The sequence below is a fragment of the Melozone crissalis genome, unplaced genomic scaffold, assembly GCF_028551555.1.
Source record: "Melozone crissalis strain CALT ecotype California unplaced genomic scaffold, PUWL_Pcris_2 ptg000034l_1, whole genome shotgun sequence".
Lineage (NCBI taxonomy): Eukaryota > Metazoa > Chordata > Aves > Passeriformes > Passerellidae > Melozone > Melozone crissalis.
Window position 1 is genome coordinate 6,554,697 of NW_026535812.1, and position 19,054 is coordinate 6,573,750.

The 19,054-nt window shown below is 45.4% G+C and overlaps 1 protein-coding gene across 1 annotated transcript in view; it reads right to left on the reverse strand.

Annotated features, from left to right (window-relative positions):
• The window catches only part of VPS8 (VPS8 subunit of CORVET complex), a 64,606-nt gene that overhangs the window by 22,231 nt on the left and 23,321 nt on the right, over window positions 1–19,054 (reverse strand). The window contains exons 21-34 of the mRNA XM_054282664.1: window positions 18,415–18,637; window positions 17,606–17,695; window positions 16,438–16,489; window positions 16,140–16,182; window positions 15,331–15,403; window positions 13,355–13,474; window positions 12,720–12,791; window positions 10,162–10,281; window positions 9,070–9,126; window positions 8,672–8,754; window positions 7,321–7,405; window positions 6,236–6,334; window positions 3,242–3,331; window positions 2,761–2,807 (exon numbers count right to left, since the gene is read on the reverse strand). Of these exons, the coding sequence (XP_054138639.1) occupies window positions 2,761–2,807; window positions 3,242–3,331; window positions 6,236–6,334; window positions 7,321–7,405; window positions 8,672–8,754; window positions 9,070–9,126; window positions 10,162–10,281; window positions 12,720–12,791; window positions 13,355–13,474; window positions 15,331–15,403; window positions 16,140–16,182; window positions 16,438–16,489; window positions 17,606–17,695; window positions 18,415–18,637 (1,254 nt within the window). The remainder of the gene's footprint in view (window positions 1–2,760; window positions 2,808–3,241; window positions 3,332–6,235; window positions 6,335–7,320; window positions 7,406–8,671; window positions 8,755–9,069; window positions 9,127–10,161; window positions 10,282–12,719; window positions 12,792–13,354; window positions 13,475–15,330; window positions 15,404–16,139; window positions 16,183–16,437; window positions 16,490–17,605; window positions 17,696–18,414; window positions 18,638–19,054) is intronic.

Sequence of the window (19,054 nt, forward strand, 5' to 3'; positions counted from 1 at the left end):
ACATTACACTTGCCATGGCAGTTCTGGGACTGGTGCATTGCACAGAGAAACAGTGGAAGTTTATCCTGCCTACAAAACAGGGGCTTCTGCTGAAGCTCCTGCTAGGAAAGGAAATGCATCAGGGTGTATATATTGAGTTTTAGTACCTTTCTGAACACAAATTCCTAAGCAGGAGAAGATCTGTTAGTGTGCAAATCCTACAGCCATGGGATGGAAAAAGGTCTGATATCCAATATCCTCTGTTTCCTGGGAGTTACAAAAAGCATATTACCATCCCAAAAAGGCCAGGACAATGCTGTGGCTTGAGGAAGCCAGGAGAGCAGCTTCCTGTGATTACAATGATAATGAATGCAACATGCCCAGAAACAAAAGCCTCACCCATGTACTGATCACAGTGTGCAAAGTATGAGCACAACTCCACCAAAACTGTGCTCAAACTATTGTGTTCTGACAAAGAGTGGACCCTGAAGGACCAAACAAGAATCCTGAACTCTGCATTCACCATCCACTCCTCCCACAACAAACACCTTGTAAACTCCCCCAGTGCCTGCAAGGGGGTGAGTACTCTCCTCTTTCTATGGGTAGACTAAAATAAAACACTCTCTATCTAAAATGATCTGGTCTGCCAAGGCAGGAAAAATGGCAAGTCATGCACCTATAGCATGAGAACAAACTTCAAGTCTAGAAACAACTCTGGCACCAAGCATTCATGATTTCATGAGCAAGCTCACTCTTCCCTCAGCCATTTATTTCATAAAAAAAACAGAGAAGAGACAACGGAAAGAAAGCTGGATTTTGGTAATTTCTAGAACTAATTGACAATCCTGAGACTTGCAGGTCCTCTTCAGCTACATGGGATCATTTCCACTCCAACATAACCATATCCAATGTCTCCCTTGCCACTGTCTTTCCAAAAAGCAAGAGAGAAGCACTGGTTTCTCATGAAACCTGGCACAAAGGAGCCCTGCAAGTGTCACAGGCAGCTGGGCACAGAGGAGAGCCCTTGGGACAAACCCTCGTGGTTTAGTCTGTTACTACATTTATAAAGCCAGAACAGTGTTGCTAAACAAGTTAATATTGTTGGTATAATACATAACCACAAATGCCAACAGACAATGCTTCACTGTGCTGGGTTTTTTTAGAGGAAAAAACTCTATAGTTTAAAATGGAAATGTAGCAAAGACTGTGATTAATGAGCTGAGCAATCCCTACTACATTCTCTGTTTCCTGGGGCTGCTTTATGCTACAAACATTCAGACATTTGGTTTTAATTTCCCCAGGCAATTCCTTTTAACCCTGTTTCCTCCCTTCCCCCTTCCACATCCTTAAAAATAAATCTCTAGCTAAATTAAATGGGCCAAATTAATCCCTAATGCAATTCCACCAACTCGGATAGTTAGACCAGCATGATGAGTCTTGTCCCCATATGATCAAGCAATCATTTGTATTTGAGACCTTAAAAAGCTCATTTACTGCTCTACGAATCTTTACTTTGACAAAAATTTTGCTTCAAAAAAGAACATAAACATTTAGATTACATGAAAAGAGACAGATGTTGCAGAAGAGCCTAACCACTATTTTAAGTATAAATATACTAGAAAGTGTAGGTGCCTCTGCAGGGAGATCTGCAGAGCAAGATTACACCTCCCTCCCTGCCTCTCCCAGGGCACAGTTCAGCTCCTTTCAATAGGTTTTAGGAGAAAACAACTTGCCAGCACTGAGAACAGACCTCAGGACCTGAGTGTTATTAAGTAGAAGCCATGTGGCCCAGTGCAGCACGTGGAACAGCATCCTTGGGGGAAAAGCAGAGAGCTGTGGGGAGATCAGCTGCACAACCCTGTTGCCCATTGCTGGTTTGAACATATCACATATTGCCTGTGATCAGAAGGTAACTACAGGAGAAATGAGTCTATTTAGCTCTAATTATGGCAGAGTGAAATTAGAGATGTTTATTACTCAGAGATTATGGGAGGCACTCTGTGCATAAGATTAGAATCCAGGTTAATTACTACCTTCACTGGGTGCAAGTGATATCACAGCATAAACAAAGTTCTACTTAACATCCAGCTGGGTTTCATTTCTGCTTAACTACATTTTTTTTTCAATTAATCAATGATTTACTAAATAATTTGATTTCTTTCCTATGAAATCCAACCAAGATCTTTTTTGATTTTGTTTTGACCTTGGAGAAAACAGGAGGTGTGGAAATGAACACCTTCCACACAAACATGTCTGTAAAACTCGGGAAACAACAAAATGTATGCTTGGGGTTTTGGCATTGGTTTGGGTTGGTCGGGCATTTTTCCTTAATTTACATTAAAATCCAAGAGGTGATTGATTAATTCCAGGTTCTGGCTTCCATGCTTTTTATTCCACTTCAACAAAAACTGAAACACTGACACCTCGATTTAGATAATATTGCCTTTTCCTACTCCTCCCCTTCATTAAGCACAATTAATTTGTGATTAATTGACAAACCAAGATCTCTCAATCAGTTGCATTAACAATTGTTTGAAACAACCGGAGCTGTGCATATATAAATGTTTTGTGGCATTTGATACTGATTTAACAGAAAGAGAACACAGAGCTGAAGCACTGAAAGAACAGGCACAGAAGGAGCAAGCAAGTAGTTAAAAAGAGGAGCTTGCATTGAAATATGGCAGCAGTTCTGAAACTGGCTATTGATGCACTGGTTCAAAGAATTGATTTGAATCCACATTTGCACACTGCAGTTTGTAAACAGTCCAACTTTCTACATACCTTGGATCAAGGAGACTCCTCAGGAACTGGAAGAGCAAGAACTGGTCCTGTACAACAGGAGGAGACACAGTATTGTTATTTTTAATTATGTGCTGTGAAACAGTGACCCTTGAACTATATCCACTGAAGGAAACAGTTCCCAGCTGCTGCCTGCTGCCGGAGCTGCTCTAGGCATGTCTTGCACAAATATTCTGAGGATGTGTTTGGCTGACAACAGCTCAGCTCTGGGATTCCAAGCCATACTAAACCCAAACTAAAAGCTGCAACCAGCAGCTCTGAGCTTATACATTTTTATGGCCAGAACTCTACAAACAGGCCAAATAATTGAGATGTAGCAGTTCCTATCACTGAGTAGCTACAGTCTATTTTTCTTGTGTTTCTGACACAGCAATACCTCACCATGACTCTTAGCAATCATTTCCTAGAGGAATGACATCCCTACTGCACAGAAGGCCCACACTAATGGAGTTTGACACCTCACCTGCAGGTTGGAGATGATGCTCTCGAGCTGCTCACTGAAGTGAATGGCTGCCAGGTCAGCTGCTTTACCTGGGCTCAGCACCAGCAGCTCCTGGGCGGGGGGAAACACAACCAAATTAATTCATTTTGACTTCACAGGCAATATAATTATGCAGCATCACTAAGCCCATGAATAGTGTAACTGCACCTTTGCTGAGATGCAAGTGTAAGGCAATAAACACCCTGCACAAAGAGAGATATAGAAAAAATAGAAGGGTAGTTGGTAAAAAAGCATTTTTGAAAGTTGATGTTTTTGCTACACACAAGGCCTTGAAGAATACAAAACTCCTCACACCAAGAACCCACCTCAGTCCTAAGGAGAGGAAGTTATTCATTAAGTTTCTGACAACTGCCTTTACCCACTGCCAACAAGACATTCCCAGTGCCAACTGTGAGGCAGCAGGAAAGGGGAAACAATCAACCCTTGGGAATTTCTCAGTCCAATGGAAACAGTGTTTACCTGGCTTAACTGAACCAAACCAGAGGTTTAAAGTGAGTTTCCTGTGACTGTTCACCATAACTGATACCTGTCCAAACATGAAAAAGCAATTTCTTTATTGTAATACAAGGAAACAAAAATCATCTAGATGCCTGTGGGTCTGCTTTCTGTCAAGCTTGAGCTAAAAGGCTTCATATCTTACAAGTTTACACAACCTGCAATGTGAGCTTTCTGTTTCTAACCCTTCCAAATAAATGAGAAGCAACTGCTGCAAAACAACACTGTGCACCTGGTAACCTGTCCCAAAAGCCCTTGCTGAACCTAAAAACGAAAAAACATTTCTTTACTGAACCAAACCAACTGTTACAGCAGTAAAGAAAGAAAATTATCAGAAATGTACATCTGGGGAAAATCCCTTAGCAGTTGCTTGGCCTCCAGACAGACACAGCAGCCACTGAATACAGCCAATGGCAGCAACAGACCCCTGGGGCAAAGGGAAGCAAGGAAGAGCCTGACCATCCATGAGCTCTTTAGGAAGAGCTGTCACAGCTGATGCCTTTGGTGAGGTTTTCAGAGGAAACCTGCCTGCTCCAGAAGCAGCTCTGCAGTGTCTGACCCCACAGCTTTACTGCACAAGCTCAGCCCCTCACTGCATCCCCATGACTCTTTCACCCCACAAACCCAGGCATGCCAAAGCACCCAGGTGGTCTCTAAGCACAGCAGTGCAGAGGGAACACAAAGGATGCAGTGGGACTGCCTTAATCCACTTCTCTCTGGACAAACCCTCCTGGGAGAGTCCAGGACTGAAGGCAGGACTGCCAGGCTGGAGGGAGCTGGTCCAATCTCCCTGTGTGGAACCAGTGCACCCTTCAGAGTCCATCCCCCAGCAAAAGGTTTGGTGCTTGGGTTTCTATCCCCTCCCAGGTGTGAACAACCTGCAAACATGGTGCTGCTCAGACAGCCCTTGAGGGGACAGAGGTGACACAAGGCACGTGGGTATGAGGTTAGAAAAGAACCCTTGTGTGACTAAAGAGAACAGAGTTTTTTTTTTAAAGATAAACATCAACGAACAATGGCTGTGAGTTGATGGGAAAAATTAAAAGTGGCACTGATGACAAACTCCACTTTCTGCCATAGAATCACCAGGAAATCCTCTCCAGACACTGCTGGTTTTGCCTGAAGAGGCTGATCTGCTGCATTCATAGCTCAGCAAATGACAGCTGTTCTAAGAGCTGAAATCACAGCTTCACTCCAGTAAAGTAAAGTATTATTTACTGCTCCCAGTCTTTTGAATGTCTGAGAGCAGGATTAACACAATGGTAAAGGACAAAAGCCCACAGCGGCCATCAGGCTGCTAAACCACCTGGTTTACCAGTCCTGGGAAACAGAAGATGCCAAAATGAATCAGGGAGCTGATCTCAGTGACAGTACCTAAGAAAGGTGACCCACAGAGCCCATCACCTGCCCAGCAGCTTCTGGGGGACCAGGGATGCAGCAGAGGAAGGAAGCAGACACAAGAAGCAGCACACCAGCTGCAGCCTGCCCAGCCTGGAGCCCCAACTGCTCTGATGAGGGTGCAATGAGTCAGGCCTGCTCAGAGCCAGCACAACCATCCCCACCAGTTCCACAGCTCTGCCAGTGCCTCTGGAGAGGGGCTGTGAGCTCAGGGTGCCACATGTCAGGCAGCAGCATTCCCAGGGTTTCTTTGTGCATTACCTTTTGAATCACTCTCCCTCCTGGTCCATTTTCTCATTAGTCATGCACTACTTGCAGATGCTGGTAGAAACTAAAAGTACTCTGGATGTGCCCATTAGCTTTTTGTCTGCCTCACAGGATACAGATTCTGTGGTCATTTTCTGCTAAGGAGTGCTGTCTGCAAGGCTTGTTTTACAGACAGAATTATTTTCCTGGCTAATCTCCAGATCACCCTGGTGGGAACTGACAGCACCTTATAGGAACTAGAAATATTACAGATTCCCCACATCTACTGACTGGACAATCATTTCAGACATCTTCATCCCCTGAAGCTGACAGAGTCTGAAAACATGGGAAAAATTATTAGTTGGAGAAGTCTAGCAGCAGCCTGTGTCTTACAGAGAAGTCATGACCCCATCACTCCCCAGGTTAACAGTGCCAGGGCACCAGGGCTGAATGCATTCATCAGTGTGAGGGAAGAGGATGAGGAGCTGGATCCCAGAGCCTGTGAGGTCAGTGATGTCCACACCCTGCCCTGCTGCATGCTCAGGAGATGGAACATTTGCTAATGGATCCCTCTCCTGACTGCCCATCACCCCCTGAGCAGGCACCATTACCCAAAGAGCAGCACTTGAAACCAGGAAGGCAGCCTGACTCTGAGAGGCACTTACACTGATGTGGGAGAGCTCTGAGCTGACATCAGAGCTATCTCAACAGCTGTGACTCAGCACTGGACACTTGTGCTTTGGAAAAGCAGCCAGCACATCCAAGAGCCATCAGCAGGAGCTGAGGGACTGTGGGTGCAGGATATACCCTACCTACCTCTATGTGGTCCAAAGCTTTCTGCCACACCAGCTGCTTCTCCTCTGCACTGTAGCCAGGCATGGACAGGATGTTGTGGATGTAGTTGAAAACTTCTTCCTGTAAGGCACAAACCCATAAATGCTGCAGTGTGTTCTTCAGCACCACTGACAGCACTGGCTTTTGGAAACCAGAGTGTTTCCAGCAGCCTTGGCATGACCTCAGGGCTAGTCATCTCCAAGTAGTCAGGATGAGTTATCTGCAGGGAGGCTCTATGTCCCTAAAGAGTTCCTGAAGGAAAAGAGAGCCAAGGGGAACCTGATGCTAATGGGTTAAACACTGAGGTCAAAGAGAATTGTTCTTCCCCTACAAGAAATGCCTCACTCCTGCCCACAGGGAAAAAGGACAGGACATCACTTGAGCTAGGAGCCCAGGCAGAGAGAACACACTGCCAGGGGGTAGCTCAGTTTTCCCAGCACATTCCTGAGCTCCTCCCAGACACTGGCCTCTCCCCCAGGCTCTCCTGCACTGTTACCAGCTCAGGTGCTCTCCTGTGTCATGGTTTTTGGCCACTTCACTATCACAACCTCCTCTTCTGATTCCTTCACCCACACAACATTCAGTATTGTGGATTTATAAGGACCTGGAGAGGTGACATTTGCCAGACTCTCATCCCAACTTCTGTTGGTGGTAGGGAAGGGAACACCTCAAAAATTGTGGCAGGTGTGCATGCTGAAGATAATGGCAGAGAGATTGTAAGGGCAGAGAGCCTGTGTCCAGGGGAAGAAATGGGGGGAGCAATTGCAGAAACAAAAAGCACTGCAGTTAGCCACATCTGCAGCAAATCCCACCTTGCACTGAGGTTTGACGTTCCAGCACTAGATTTAAAAATAAAGGAGAACACTGAAACTTGAAAAAAACAAATCAGCTCCTCTCCACTAGACCAACACAAACAGCTTTGACTACAACTAAGAAACCTGAACTGTTGAGGGCATTTTTAAGGTGATTATGCTAGAAGAGCAAGGCAGCTGTGCCCAGTCACTGTGGCCAGCAGCACAGGCTGCATGGCCAGGAAGCAGAAAGGCAGGAGCACCAGAGTTCCTCACCTTCCTCAGGGGATCCCGCAGGTAACAGCCGATGATTTTGTCATAGCGAAGCTGCCGCTCGTACATGAACTCACAGATCTGATAGCTGAAAGAAGGGAAACTTCCCAGGTCAGGAAAAGCACTCAGCTGAGCCAGCACCACAGACAGGCAGCACTTGGAAGTGTCTCACATTGGGGTTTTCAGCACACAGGCTGGGTGGCTCCAGAGTGCTGGAGTGCCATTTGTACCAACCTCAGGCCAACCTCAACCCATCAGGGTTGCCCATCAAGCTCCCTCTTCTGGGAAATTATCACACAGAACAGAGAAAAGTGGAGTTACTAAGGGGAGAGGCAAGGGACAGAGGATAACAACTCTTAATGAAATCAGGTCTCACCGGTTCTGCTGTCAGAGATTATTTGTTTCCACAACACTCTGCTCTGAGTTAGGTCAATCCACTACACTTAATTGAAGAAATTCACTAAACATGACTCAACAACATGTTATGACACAGCTTCCTACCTTCACATTTTAATAAACATCTTCAATATTTTGAGACTTTACATAAAATCAGATGTAACTGAGTCAAAAAGTCTGATAATTAATATTACACTATAGCTATTTCAGCTCTGATACAAGTGGCTGAGCTGGGGGGCCTGGCTGTCAAATTCTCTGAAGCAAGGAGAAAAAATGTGTTTATTGACTCTGAAAATTTTGATTGAGTTACTGCTTTTAGGACACACAGAAGAACAGGCATGGCACACCCCCCCACTGCTCTCCCTCTGGTCCTTTGTAGCATGGTGGATTGATTCATGTAACACCCAAACTCATGGCCTGGATGAAGATGCCCTCCCTGGCTGGCTCTGCTCTGGCATGACAGACTCTTTCTGGAATCATAAAGCATACAAAGGAGATGCTGGAAATTTTCAGCCTTTCCAGACACTGTTTTTGTATCTCCTACAAGTACCATGGGGATGGCTCCAGACCCCTTCATGCTTTTAAATCCACCTGTGGGTCTCACCCCAACCAGGCATCTCCATCTGCCAAGGGTGGAGCACTCCCACAGACAAATATACCTCTGAACACAGCCTGGGCTCTAGGACAGTGAATGCTAAAACCCATCAAGTCCCACAGGGTTTCTCCTGAAGGGTCTCCACAGCTCTACCCCTTCTTTTCTTAACAATGCTTTCTCTGAGAACACCCAGGAAAGAAAGTCTGGAACCAAATGTGAACATCTTAAATGAAGCATGATGTGAATGCACAGGGAAAATAACCCCAAACACAGTTACAAAGTAGAAACAAGGAAACTGGAGCCAAGAAAGATGTGTGGAAGAGATTTAAAGGCACTTTTTATATATTGTGTCCAGCAACTCACAACTCAGCCTTCTCTGCCATTTGGATAAGGCGGCTCTCCTCAAACTGCACGATCCCTCCTGCCTGGAGCAGCTCCAAAAGGACCTGCAGGGATTGAACAGCAGCTGAACAGCCAGCGCCACTACAAGTCCCCTGCTCCTGCTCCATTAAACATGGTAAGAACACAGGGCTGACTTAATTGATTTATTAATTGATTGTCCTTTAACTATGAAGGACATGAGGTTATGAGAATTTTCCATGTTCTTGTTCCTGCAGGCAGTGCCAGGGTGGGACCCTTCCCCTCCTGCTGTGCCCAGCACTGCCCAATATTCCCATGCCCATTCTCACTCCCAAGGCCAAGTTCTGCTCCACAGCCTGCCTTGCCTGGTGCTCCAAGGAGCATCCCTGGAAGGCTCTCACCTGCTGCCTCTCGGAATGCCGGGAGTCGTCATCCGGGCTGCACAGGAACTCCAGCACCTGCCAGGGAGAGGGGGTGTGAGCCAGGCCTGGCTGGGAGCACAAACTGCCCAGCACACCCTGAGCACCAGCAAAGCAAACCACCACACAATGGGGCCATCTGAATGCACCTGGAACCAAACTGGGAATACTGGAATGGCAGAGAACTGCTGAAAGACTGCTGAGAGGGAAACACAGGACTCTGCACCAGGATCTAGAACCAAACTTTAGGGTATCTTGGGGAACCCCAAGTTTCTGCTTCAGACTACACACCAAACAGCTGGCATCACTACACTGATCCACTCTCCTGGACTGTGCCATCTCATCAGGAAAACAGGAAATTATGTAATTTATAGCATTTCATATATGTGGAATAAAAGTGTTTAATCCAAATCTGTTTAGCCTCCATAGAGTTCTTCAGTCTTAAATTAGGATCAAGGACATAATATATTCTAATTCATTTTTATTAGTGCTCATACATCCCTATTATTATCAGTCAGCGAAGCCTCCTCCTCACTCCCAGGAATTTCTGTGATTAAGCTGGGATACAAAGCTAACTCATGCAAGCTTTGGGCATAAATTGGGGTAAATTCCTTTTTCAAACAGCAGAGAAGGTAGTGGCCAGCTGAACTAAAAATTACCAACTACACTTATGTGCTCTAGAAGCTCACTAATGTAATTTTAGTTGATACCCCTTCTGCCAGACTGGCTTGGGTTGGAAGGGACCTTAAAGCTCATCCAGCTCCACCTCCCTGCCATGGGCAGGGACACCTTACACTAGACCAGACTGCTCAGAGCTTCATCCAGCCTGGCCTTGAACACTTCCTAGGATGCAATGCTGTTTGTCCCACAGCTCCAGCCAAGCTGAAACACTGTGTACCATGATTTCATGCTCTGTCCTACTCTGCTCCTGGGAAGCCACAGCAACAGCCCAGCAAGAGGCCACCTGGTTACAAGGCACCAGTTCCTCCAGACCTGCTCCAGCCTACAGCACTGAGCACACTTTCTGCAGAGGTGCATCCTGCTTGCAATGTCACACACATCAGGAATACTTGCCTGGTCAAACAGTGTCCTGTTGACAAACAAGGTGTTGTTGGGCTTGGCAAGCTGCCGGGCAAGGAAGGTAAAGAGACAGCCAACCTGTGATGGGGTGAAGTCAGAATTCTCCACCATGACCTGAGAAATGTTGGAGACAAAAGGGAAAAATAAACCCACAAAGAAGTGATTCTGCAGCTGCCTTTGAGAGAGTAACTGGGACAAAAAGAAATCCCTGTGAGCCATTGTGTGTCCTCCTACCCCAGACACCTCCTGGTGTTAGTCCATCCTGAAGGTCAAACACAGGTCCCCTTCCCCAGCATTCAGCTGTGTCACCTGAAGACACAGGCAGTGGATGTGTCCGTGCTAAAGCACTTCTGTCCCAAAGCTGAAGAGACTCCACCTCTCTTCCCTCTACTCAAGGGAAGAATTCTTGCATGTCTCTGTTTTTCAGGTGTGAAGAGGCTCCAAAACCACATTTATCTCTGCCTCTGTAGCCTGTGTTGCTCATGGGACATGGAACAGCTTTGGAGCAGAGAAATGCTGTCACATGGTTACAGTACAATTATTATAGGAGAAAACAACCCCAAACACCTCATTTCAAGCCCCATTTCACCACTTCAATTGTGGCATGCAGAGAACTACTCTAATAGCTATGAAACAGCTGCAGGTTTAGGGAAAGGTTTTTCCCACATTATGTTCACATTAGTCTAATAATATTTAGAGAAACTTGTGGCTGTGCTGACCTGAAATTACAGACAAAAGGAATATCTAAGATTCACTACAAAAGGGATTGGAAATCCAAGAAGTGCTTTTGATCTGTCTGGTGTAAAAACCATGAGCCTGATGTGTCCTGACTTGGTGTCTCCTGCTTCAAAAAGTCCTAAACCCCAAGTGAAAGTGAAATGCCCCTGTTTGGAGAGCCCCCTCTAAGAGCAGTGTGTTTAAGCTGGGAGGAAATCCATCACCTGGACATTTCTGTCAGCTAAGACCTAAGAACTGCTGCAGCAAAGCCCATGGAGCAGTTCAGTTTATCATCTCATTCACTCAGAGCTGGGGGGAGTCAATTGATTTCCTCAAGTGACCCTGAGTTCCAGACCCCAAGAGGTGCTAATGCTTTTGTGACACAAGACAGGCAGGCAGGCCAGACACATCAGAGAATCAAGCAGAGTTCTGCTTGAGACACCAGCTAATGTAATCACTCTTTTTCAGTTTTCATTTTGTCTAAAAAGGCTATTTCTTACAGGAGCCTAGTCAGAACAGCACTACCTAACACCATTAAATATTATCCACTGAAATATCTGGAGTGTTTTAATAATTTTAGCTTTGTTTTTCACAAATTAGGTACATGTCAGTCTATGTGAAGGTGAACATACTGCAACCCTGGAACAGAGCAACTTCCCAGAGGCTGCAGATGAGCCACATGGATAATTAATTTGGCAAAGTTTTGATCAGCATTAGCAGAATGTCTACATTTACCACATTATTTAGAAAGCACAGCTATTTCCTAGGTGTTTTCTTTATTGCTTACAAGAAATTTAAATTGAAAGTTTAAAGAATTTTTAACTTTTATCCAAAAGGACAGCAGATTCCAGACCAAAGGACCGACAGTTTTCCTAACACCACATTGTTTGCCTGAAGATGCAATGCTGCAGCCCTTCTCTAGCTGCCCTCCTGCCATGACAGGAACACATCCCCAGCAGCTCTGGAACGTGGCTGCAGTGTGCCACCTCCTGCACACAGCAGCTCAGGACACAAAGCAGAGGGGCTGAGCCAGCACAGGGCTAAAACACCCCTCAGAGCCACGTCCTGCTCACAAAACCCCTCCCAGTGGCATTGTCTCAGCCCACTGCAGCAGCACTGCCACCCAAGTCACTCACTGTGCCCTTGTCTCATCTATCAGTGATGACAGGGACAGGGAAATGCTACTTATGGTATGTTTATACATCAACAGCTTCCAAGTGGAGTCACTCATGATTAATGGTGACAGCTTGGAGGGGAAAGCAAACAGTGCTTGGCAGTGAGAGCTTTTAATGGGAACATCCCTTGTTGGGAACAGGGGCTGGGGGTGACAAGTGATTTCCAGAGCACCAGGCTGATAAGTGACATTCCTCTTCTCTCCTAAACTAAAGATAGGCCTGTCATCCTGGAAATGCTGCATCCCAAACATAGCATTGGCAGGCACAGGGAGCAGGCATTCAGCAGAAAAGCAGTGGCACCCTGCCAAGCACAGCTTACCTGGGACCTTTTTCATCCTCAGAAGCAATCAGGGAGTGGATTCAATGAGAAGCAGATCAAAATAAGCTTAACAGTGCAGAGATGAGAAATTTGACAAAGCATCACCCAGGTGAAATCACAGGAAAGGAGACCTCTCTGTCAGCACATTTAAAGTGCATGAATCATCACTTCTGAATATCCAGCCTACAGCTTTGGCTGAGGTGCATCCATGGTCCTGCCCAGCACCTTCTCAGAGGTGTCAGCCAGGGCAGGACTGCAAACACCTCCAGATTGCAGGCTGAACTGCAGAGCACTGCATGCCATCAGTCAGATACAAACAGCTCATTTTTAGGCACACTCACTTTCAGAAGAATGTCCACAATTCTCTGTTGATACTCCACAGCTTGCTTGTCATTCTTGAAGTCTTCAAAAGTCTGCAAGAGGCAAAACACTGACACCTTGAGCAGAATGTCTCAGAAAAACAGCAAACACAAAGCAGCAGCCACATCACAAAGCAGCCAGTGCTGGTTTAAGTCCTTTCTCTGCATATCCCTAAACAGCAGGTTCCAAGACATAATTTGCTCTTTTGTAACTACCAAAATGATTTTTACACATTCAGCTAGAATTAATGGGTCCAAATACACATAGTAAATTCTAGAGATTTGGAAAGTAAGAAAGACAGATTTCCATGCAGGAGATAGAGACAGGCACTAGAACACTCTTTACAAATACATTATTCTTGTTTTTCCTCTGTTTTAAAGACAGCCTCTGTTGCCAGAACTTTCACTGTGTAATGTCATGTTCATCACTCTGTATTTAATGCCACAAAGGACTACTGTGATTCCCTCTGATATCTTACAGAAAAAGCACCAGAACTGTTCCTTCCCCAAGCCAGGAACTCCTGGTTTAGCTAAAGCACAGATTTATTGACAGGAACCTCAGTGATGATGGGAGAACTGGCAGAGCATTTACCTCTCAGAAAGCCAGGGTCTCTTACCAGAGCCAGCACGTTGAGGAACTCCCGTGTGTCGAAGTGCAGCAGGGTGCGAACGTAGGGATACACCTCCTCATCCACTGAGCCCTCAGCTGAGTGCAGCCTGATCAGGAACTCAAACACCTGACAGGACAAGGCAAGCAAGGACAGCAGGTTTCCTATGGATTTCAGATAACTGGGAGCACAAGTGTGTGGGGAAGCAGCACTGTTATCTGCTTTGTACTTGAGCTTTAAAGCCCCTTAGGAGTCCATCGGTTCTTATTTGAGTGGTGTTTTCTGTTGCTTGTCAGCCCCTCCTAAGACTCACCAACCAATTTAAGATCAATCAAAACTTAAGATCAAACAAAAATAAAGGCTTATTTATACTTGCAGATAGAAGTGTGTGAAATTAGAAAACTCCCTCTCCCCCTTCCTGGCAGCTTTCCTGGGAAGCTGTGCAACTCCTCCTTATCCAGGGCACAGCTCCTCTCCTTGTCAGCAGTTCGCTTGGGAAGAGCCAGTCAATCTGCCCCCTCACTGTGAGGCACAAAGCTTTTGGCACTGCAAAGACTGACTGAGGTGCTTTTCAACTCTTGTCTCTTCCACTGACTTTGCAGTTCATGAAATTTGAGGGCATCTTCCAAAATAAACTCCTTTTACTGAGCCCCTGTTTAGACTGTCCCAGGGAACCCAGAGGGCAGGGCCTGCTGCAGGTGTCTGAGCCAGGCTCACAGCAGAGCTGGCAGCCAGCAGCAAGGGAGCAGGTGGCTCCAGGCTGGAGCAGCACTCAGGAATAAGTGTCAGGTACACACTGGGATCCCATGGAAAACTGACAGGCCATGTGTTCTCCCAGCCACCCTCTGCAAGTGTGATGTTCTCCCATTTACTCCTGCTCTGAGCTCATTTCTGGCAGCACAGTGGCAGTGAATCCAGCAGGATTTAGCAGCTTGCCTGTCAAATCCACACCTCCCCTGCTGACCTCTGGCAGCTGGGAATGCTTAAGAAAACAAAACAAACCCACCAGACACAAAGGTGTTACTTAAACCCAGCTCTCAGGAACACCACCAGGAACCACAAAAAGGAGAGGCTGAAGGCTCTTCCCAGGGCTGCTGCTGACTGGGCTCCTGCTTCCCCTCAGAGCCTGAGCAGGAGGCAGCCCAACAACCCTGGGAGAGGGCAACAGCCAGTGCTTGGCCCAGCAAAGTGGAGAGGGCTGGTGAGCACAGCTGCTGAGGAAAGAGGCTGCAGGAACCCAGAGCTACCATGTACATAGAGCTATGAGTTCTGAACTAGGAAACAAAATCCATACACAGAAAAACCACAAACAAAAACCCACTCCACATTCAAAAACTGGCTGTTCCATTGTACTATAAAGAGGAAGTGCAAAATAAAAAGCACTTCCTTCTCACTGGAACCCTGAAACTGAAGTGAAATGCTAAAAGCACAAAAAATATTTGTTGCAAAGCTAGCCAGAAACTTACGAAGAAGTTTTGTCAGCACAAAAAGCAACGATAAGTAACATCCTGTTTCAAGAAATTGTCAGGTTAGTCCAAAGGAGTCAAAAGCCTTCAAGAAACCTACAACCAAGAGCTACTTAGAGACATTTCTTTCCAGAGTCAATCCGGTGTCATTTGCGTTTGAAAACAGGGAAGACCCTTCCATATTTGACACATGAAGTTTGTAAACAAGAAACAGCTACACATTTCTGGTAACTCTGTGGTAAAGAGCAAGGCAAAAAACCCAATCACTGAGAACTCTGTGTTCCCACCCCCTAATTTACAATCAAAAGAAAAATATTGCATTTAAATGTTCAGATTGCAACAACTGTTTGATTTAATCAGTTAAAAACTAATTTTTTAATTACAGAAGGATACACTCATATCACAAAGAGACAGTTATCAGACTGATAATAGTTTTCCCTTGGAAACCCATGGAACAAGATATATGCAGCTTTTTCTAAAACCTCATGCAGGAAAGTTGCCTTCCAAGAGGTTTCTCACCTGATTTTTCACCAGAGGTACCAGATCCTCAGGAATATCACCCAATGGGTATGCACGGCCTGCCAAGCAGCAGCTACAGAAAAGGAGGGGAAAGGCATTTTAATACAGCTGACATTAAAGACATTGAGAAGTGTTCATTTTTTTACTCAATTTTCAAAAATGTTAAGGATACCCTTAACACAAGGCAAACTAATTTATTTTGTAAATCACGAAAGCAAGAAGCATCCCAGGCAGCCTTGCTGTTAATACACACTGAGCCAATGCACTGCATGAATTTGCAGTCATTCCACAGCAGGAAAATAATGGGAAAGCTCAGTATCTCCCCCAAAATTTTCAATTTTAGGCAGCTGGAGTAATGCAGAAGGTAACTTCACAATCTTGCACAGACTCCAGAAAAGGGATTCACTAATGAATCCCTCCTGTGCAAGCTCCAGCAAATGACAGGGAACCCAGCAAGGAACAGCTGAGCTATCCCAAAAGGCAGGGCAGAACATGGCCTGCTACAAAACATGAGGCTACTGAGCCCTTGGTCAAGGAGCTCTGTGTCTCACAACAAAACCAAACAGTGAAATTAAAAACCTGCATCAGCAATAACTTGGGCTTTAAGCCTCCAACTTGATCCCTCCTACTCATGCACACCACATGCAACAGGAAGGGATTTTAAATTTAAGTGAGCTGTAGTGGGTACCCACTGCTATTTTACACAATCTCTCAGAACCTGAAGCTCCCAATAAGGTTCTGCAACTACAGCAAGTTTAAAATCTGGTGCCACCACTAGACAACACCTCACACTTTCTGAAGGACCTTACCTTATATACACAAGCAGTTTGTTGCCCATCACCACCTGCTCATCTACAAAACAAAAATTATTCGTCACCCTCTCTTCACCAAGACAAGAGGCAGAGATGCAGTTCTTCTCCCACAAAAACAGAGTTTATCACACAAAGTAGAGCAGCTTTACAAACAGTACTAGAACACTCTTCTGTTCTCCAAGCCCCTTATATTGGGTATGCATTCCCTTTTGCACCTCTTTGTTGGAAGAGACTTGGGATATTCAAAACACCAAGTATCAAAAGTGGAAACCTTAAAAGGGAAAGCATTCTGTACCTGTGAGAGACTTTCCAGCATTCAGTGGAGGAGCAATGACTTTGAACAGCTTCTGTAACAAGAAAAAAGGCAGTGCTCAAGCAGCTGGAAAAGCTCAAAGCAAAGAACCTGTGTGGTTTCAAAACAGAGATCAGTGGGGTGTCTTCCCACAGAAACTCTTTATCACCATGTCTTCTAATTAACAGGCACAGAGGACTTCAAGACACTGCAAAAGATGCTTTTTACAGCTGATGTTATGAAAAAACAGCTTTCATTCCATTATCTCTAACCCTAAGCACAGGCCACTAAAGCAAAGCAATGTCCAGCAGTCCCAGAGGTCAGTCAGAGCATAACCCACCAGCTCCACATCCTGTTCCTGTATATCCTGGAACAAACACTTCCACCACTCAGCAGGGTCACTACAGCCTAGTTTGGGCATGTAGAATGAGGATTTGTCTAAACACCTGCCTCCAGAAAGCAAAGTTATTTACACTCATAGAGCTACTGCTCTGTTTTCATAGTCCTTTTTAAAATTATGACCACCTAAAGAACCTCCTTCCTTAGAAAAAGCAAATTATATTACAGCTGCTAAAACTTAGGCAGGTGAAGATTTTCCCATTCTAATGGTCCCAGCTCTCTATTTCAGCACTACTGAGAAAACACCAGCAGTGCTTCCATGGTGAAACACATGGCGGTTATAGAGCCATTGGCACATCCCCAGAATAACCAGCAGAACCAACAGGGCCTTCAGAGAGCCTTGCAGTGAGTCCTGTGCTTCCTGCTGAAGCTTCCAAGTGCTCAGAACAAGGCCTGTCTCAAGCAAGGGCTGTTTCTGGCCTTTTGTATGAATTGTGCACATGCAGACTCCTTAAATAATCATGTTATTATCTTCTGCTGCTTTTCCTTTTTATTTTATTAACATAACTGTATTTCCTGCCCTAATTCTGCAGAGGATTTCTGCCTCAGCAGGGAATTTGGTGTTCTAAAGCACAGTAATTACAAATCACTTCTCTCCCATACTGCATCCAGTGAAATAAAGTGCACATATCACACATGATTCCCCCCTTGAAATGGAAATGAGCAAGAAGGCAGAATACAGAGAATAAAATAAGGCTTTGGGTTTGAAATGCTATTTCTCAGGAAGAATGTGTGCAGAACATCCCAGTGGGTGCAGGAGCAGCTCTCCTACCTCCATGGGGCTGATGAAATCGTTCATGCCGCTGTTGTAGACGTAGATCATGGCATCGTACAGACGGTTCTCCCAGCACAGCAGAACCACCTGCAAGGCACCAAAGCACAGAGCAGCTACACAGCTGCTCCCAGCTCACAGCCTTCCCACTCCCCAGGCCCTGTCCTGGCACTTCCATCATCCAAGAGTACAGAATGAGAATTTCCACTTTCAGAACCACTCTCTCTGAAAACCCCAAACTCCCCAAAGGAGTTTTCAACTTAGCAAGCATGGAATCTCACTGTCTAGATTGTAACATTCATATGAGGTTAAAGAATAAATTTAAAAATCTAGTTCTTCAAAAACCTTGCTTGCAGCAGTCTGGCTGGGTTAGTGAATCATAACATCATGTTTCCAATCACTTCACCCTTGAAATGGAAAGCCATGGCATCAGAAACAGGACTGCTGAGCAAGAACCCCTCCCTGCTCCACTAACTGCTGTGCAGAATCAAGTACCCAAGCTGACAAACACAACTCCAGTCTTCTGAGCTCCTGCAGCCCTTGATGCCAGGTAAGGTACTCAGAATGGGAAAGAGTGACTGGGGATAACCCTGAAGGATTTTCCAACATGTTCAGCTGCTGATGCATTAACCTATGCCAGGGACAAAAAGTGGGGGAACAAAACACAGCCACAGTGTACAATTCCCAGCTCCCTGAATTTGATCCCAGGGACACAGGGAAACCCCACATACCATGCTACACTTAGAAGCACAAGATGTTGTAACTGCTGATTTATTCAGAGGAGCTCAATATGCAACACAACCACTCACCTGCTGGATGTCTAAACTGGTGATATCCATATGCACAATGCAGGCTTCCAAGTTTTCCAACCTGTTCTTGTCTTGGAAGTGAAGCAGCAAGTCTTTCATCACTTGAGCTGTGATTCCCATCAGCTTATCACTCAAGATATATGGCTCCAAGCACTCCAGAAAGATGCCTTTGGCTACAGAGTTCTCACTCATCTTGTCATATATCTGGTTAAATAATAGATCCCTAGGAGGAAGGAATTTAGTTATCAAATAATTTTATTAAAATCTCCTTGCTTATCTACTTTCCTAGGGCTCCAAATTAAACTCCATTTTCTCTGTATTTCCCAGGCTCAGGAACTGAATGCCCTCTTCAGCTCCTGTACTGGGGCATAAATCAGCTATGGATGTTGCAGCAAAAAAAAGTGCTGCTAGAAGGGAAGCAATGAGAATGACAGAAAAATCTCACAAGGCAGGTTCTTGGTTCAAAGCAACTTTTCTTCCCCAACACATCAATGCAAATTTAAGAGATGGTTTTGGGTGAGCAGTGGGTTCCTAACTTCAGTACTGGTTTTTAGGCACTCCTCTGAACTGTGATGTGACATGGGCCATGGAATGATGTGGTACAATTCCTCTACACCACGTGGTGTCACAGGACACAGCA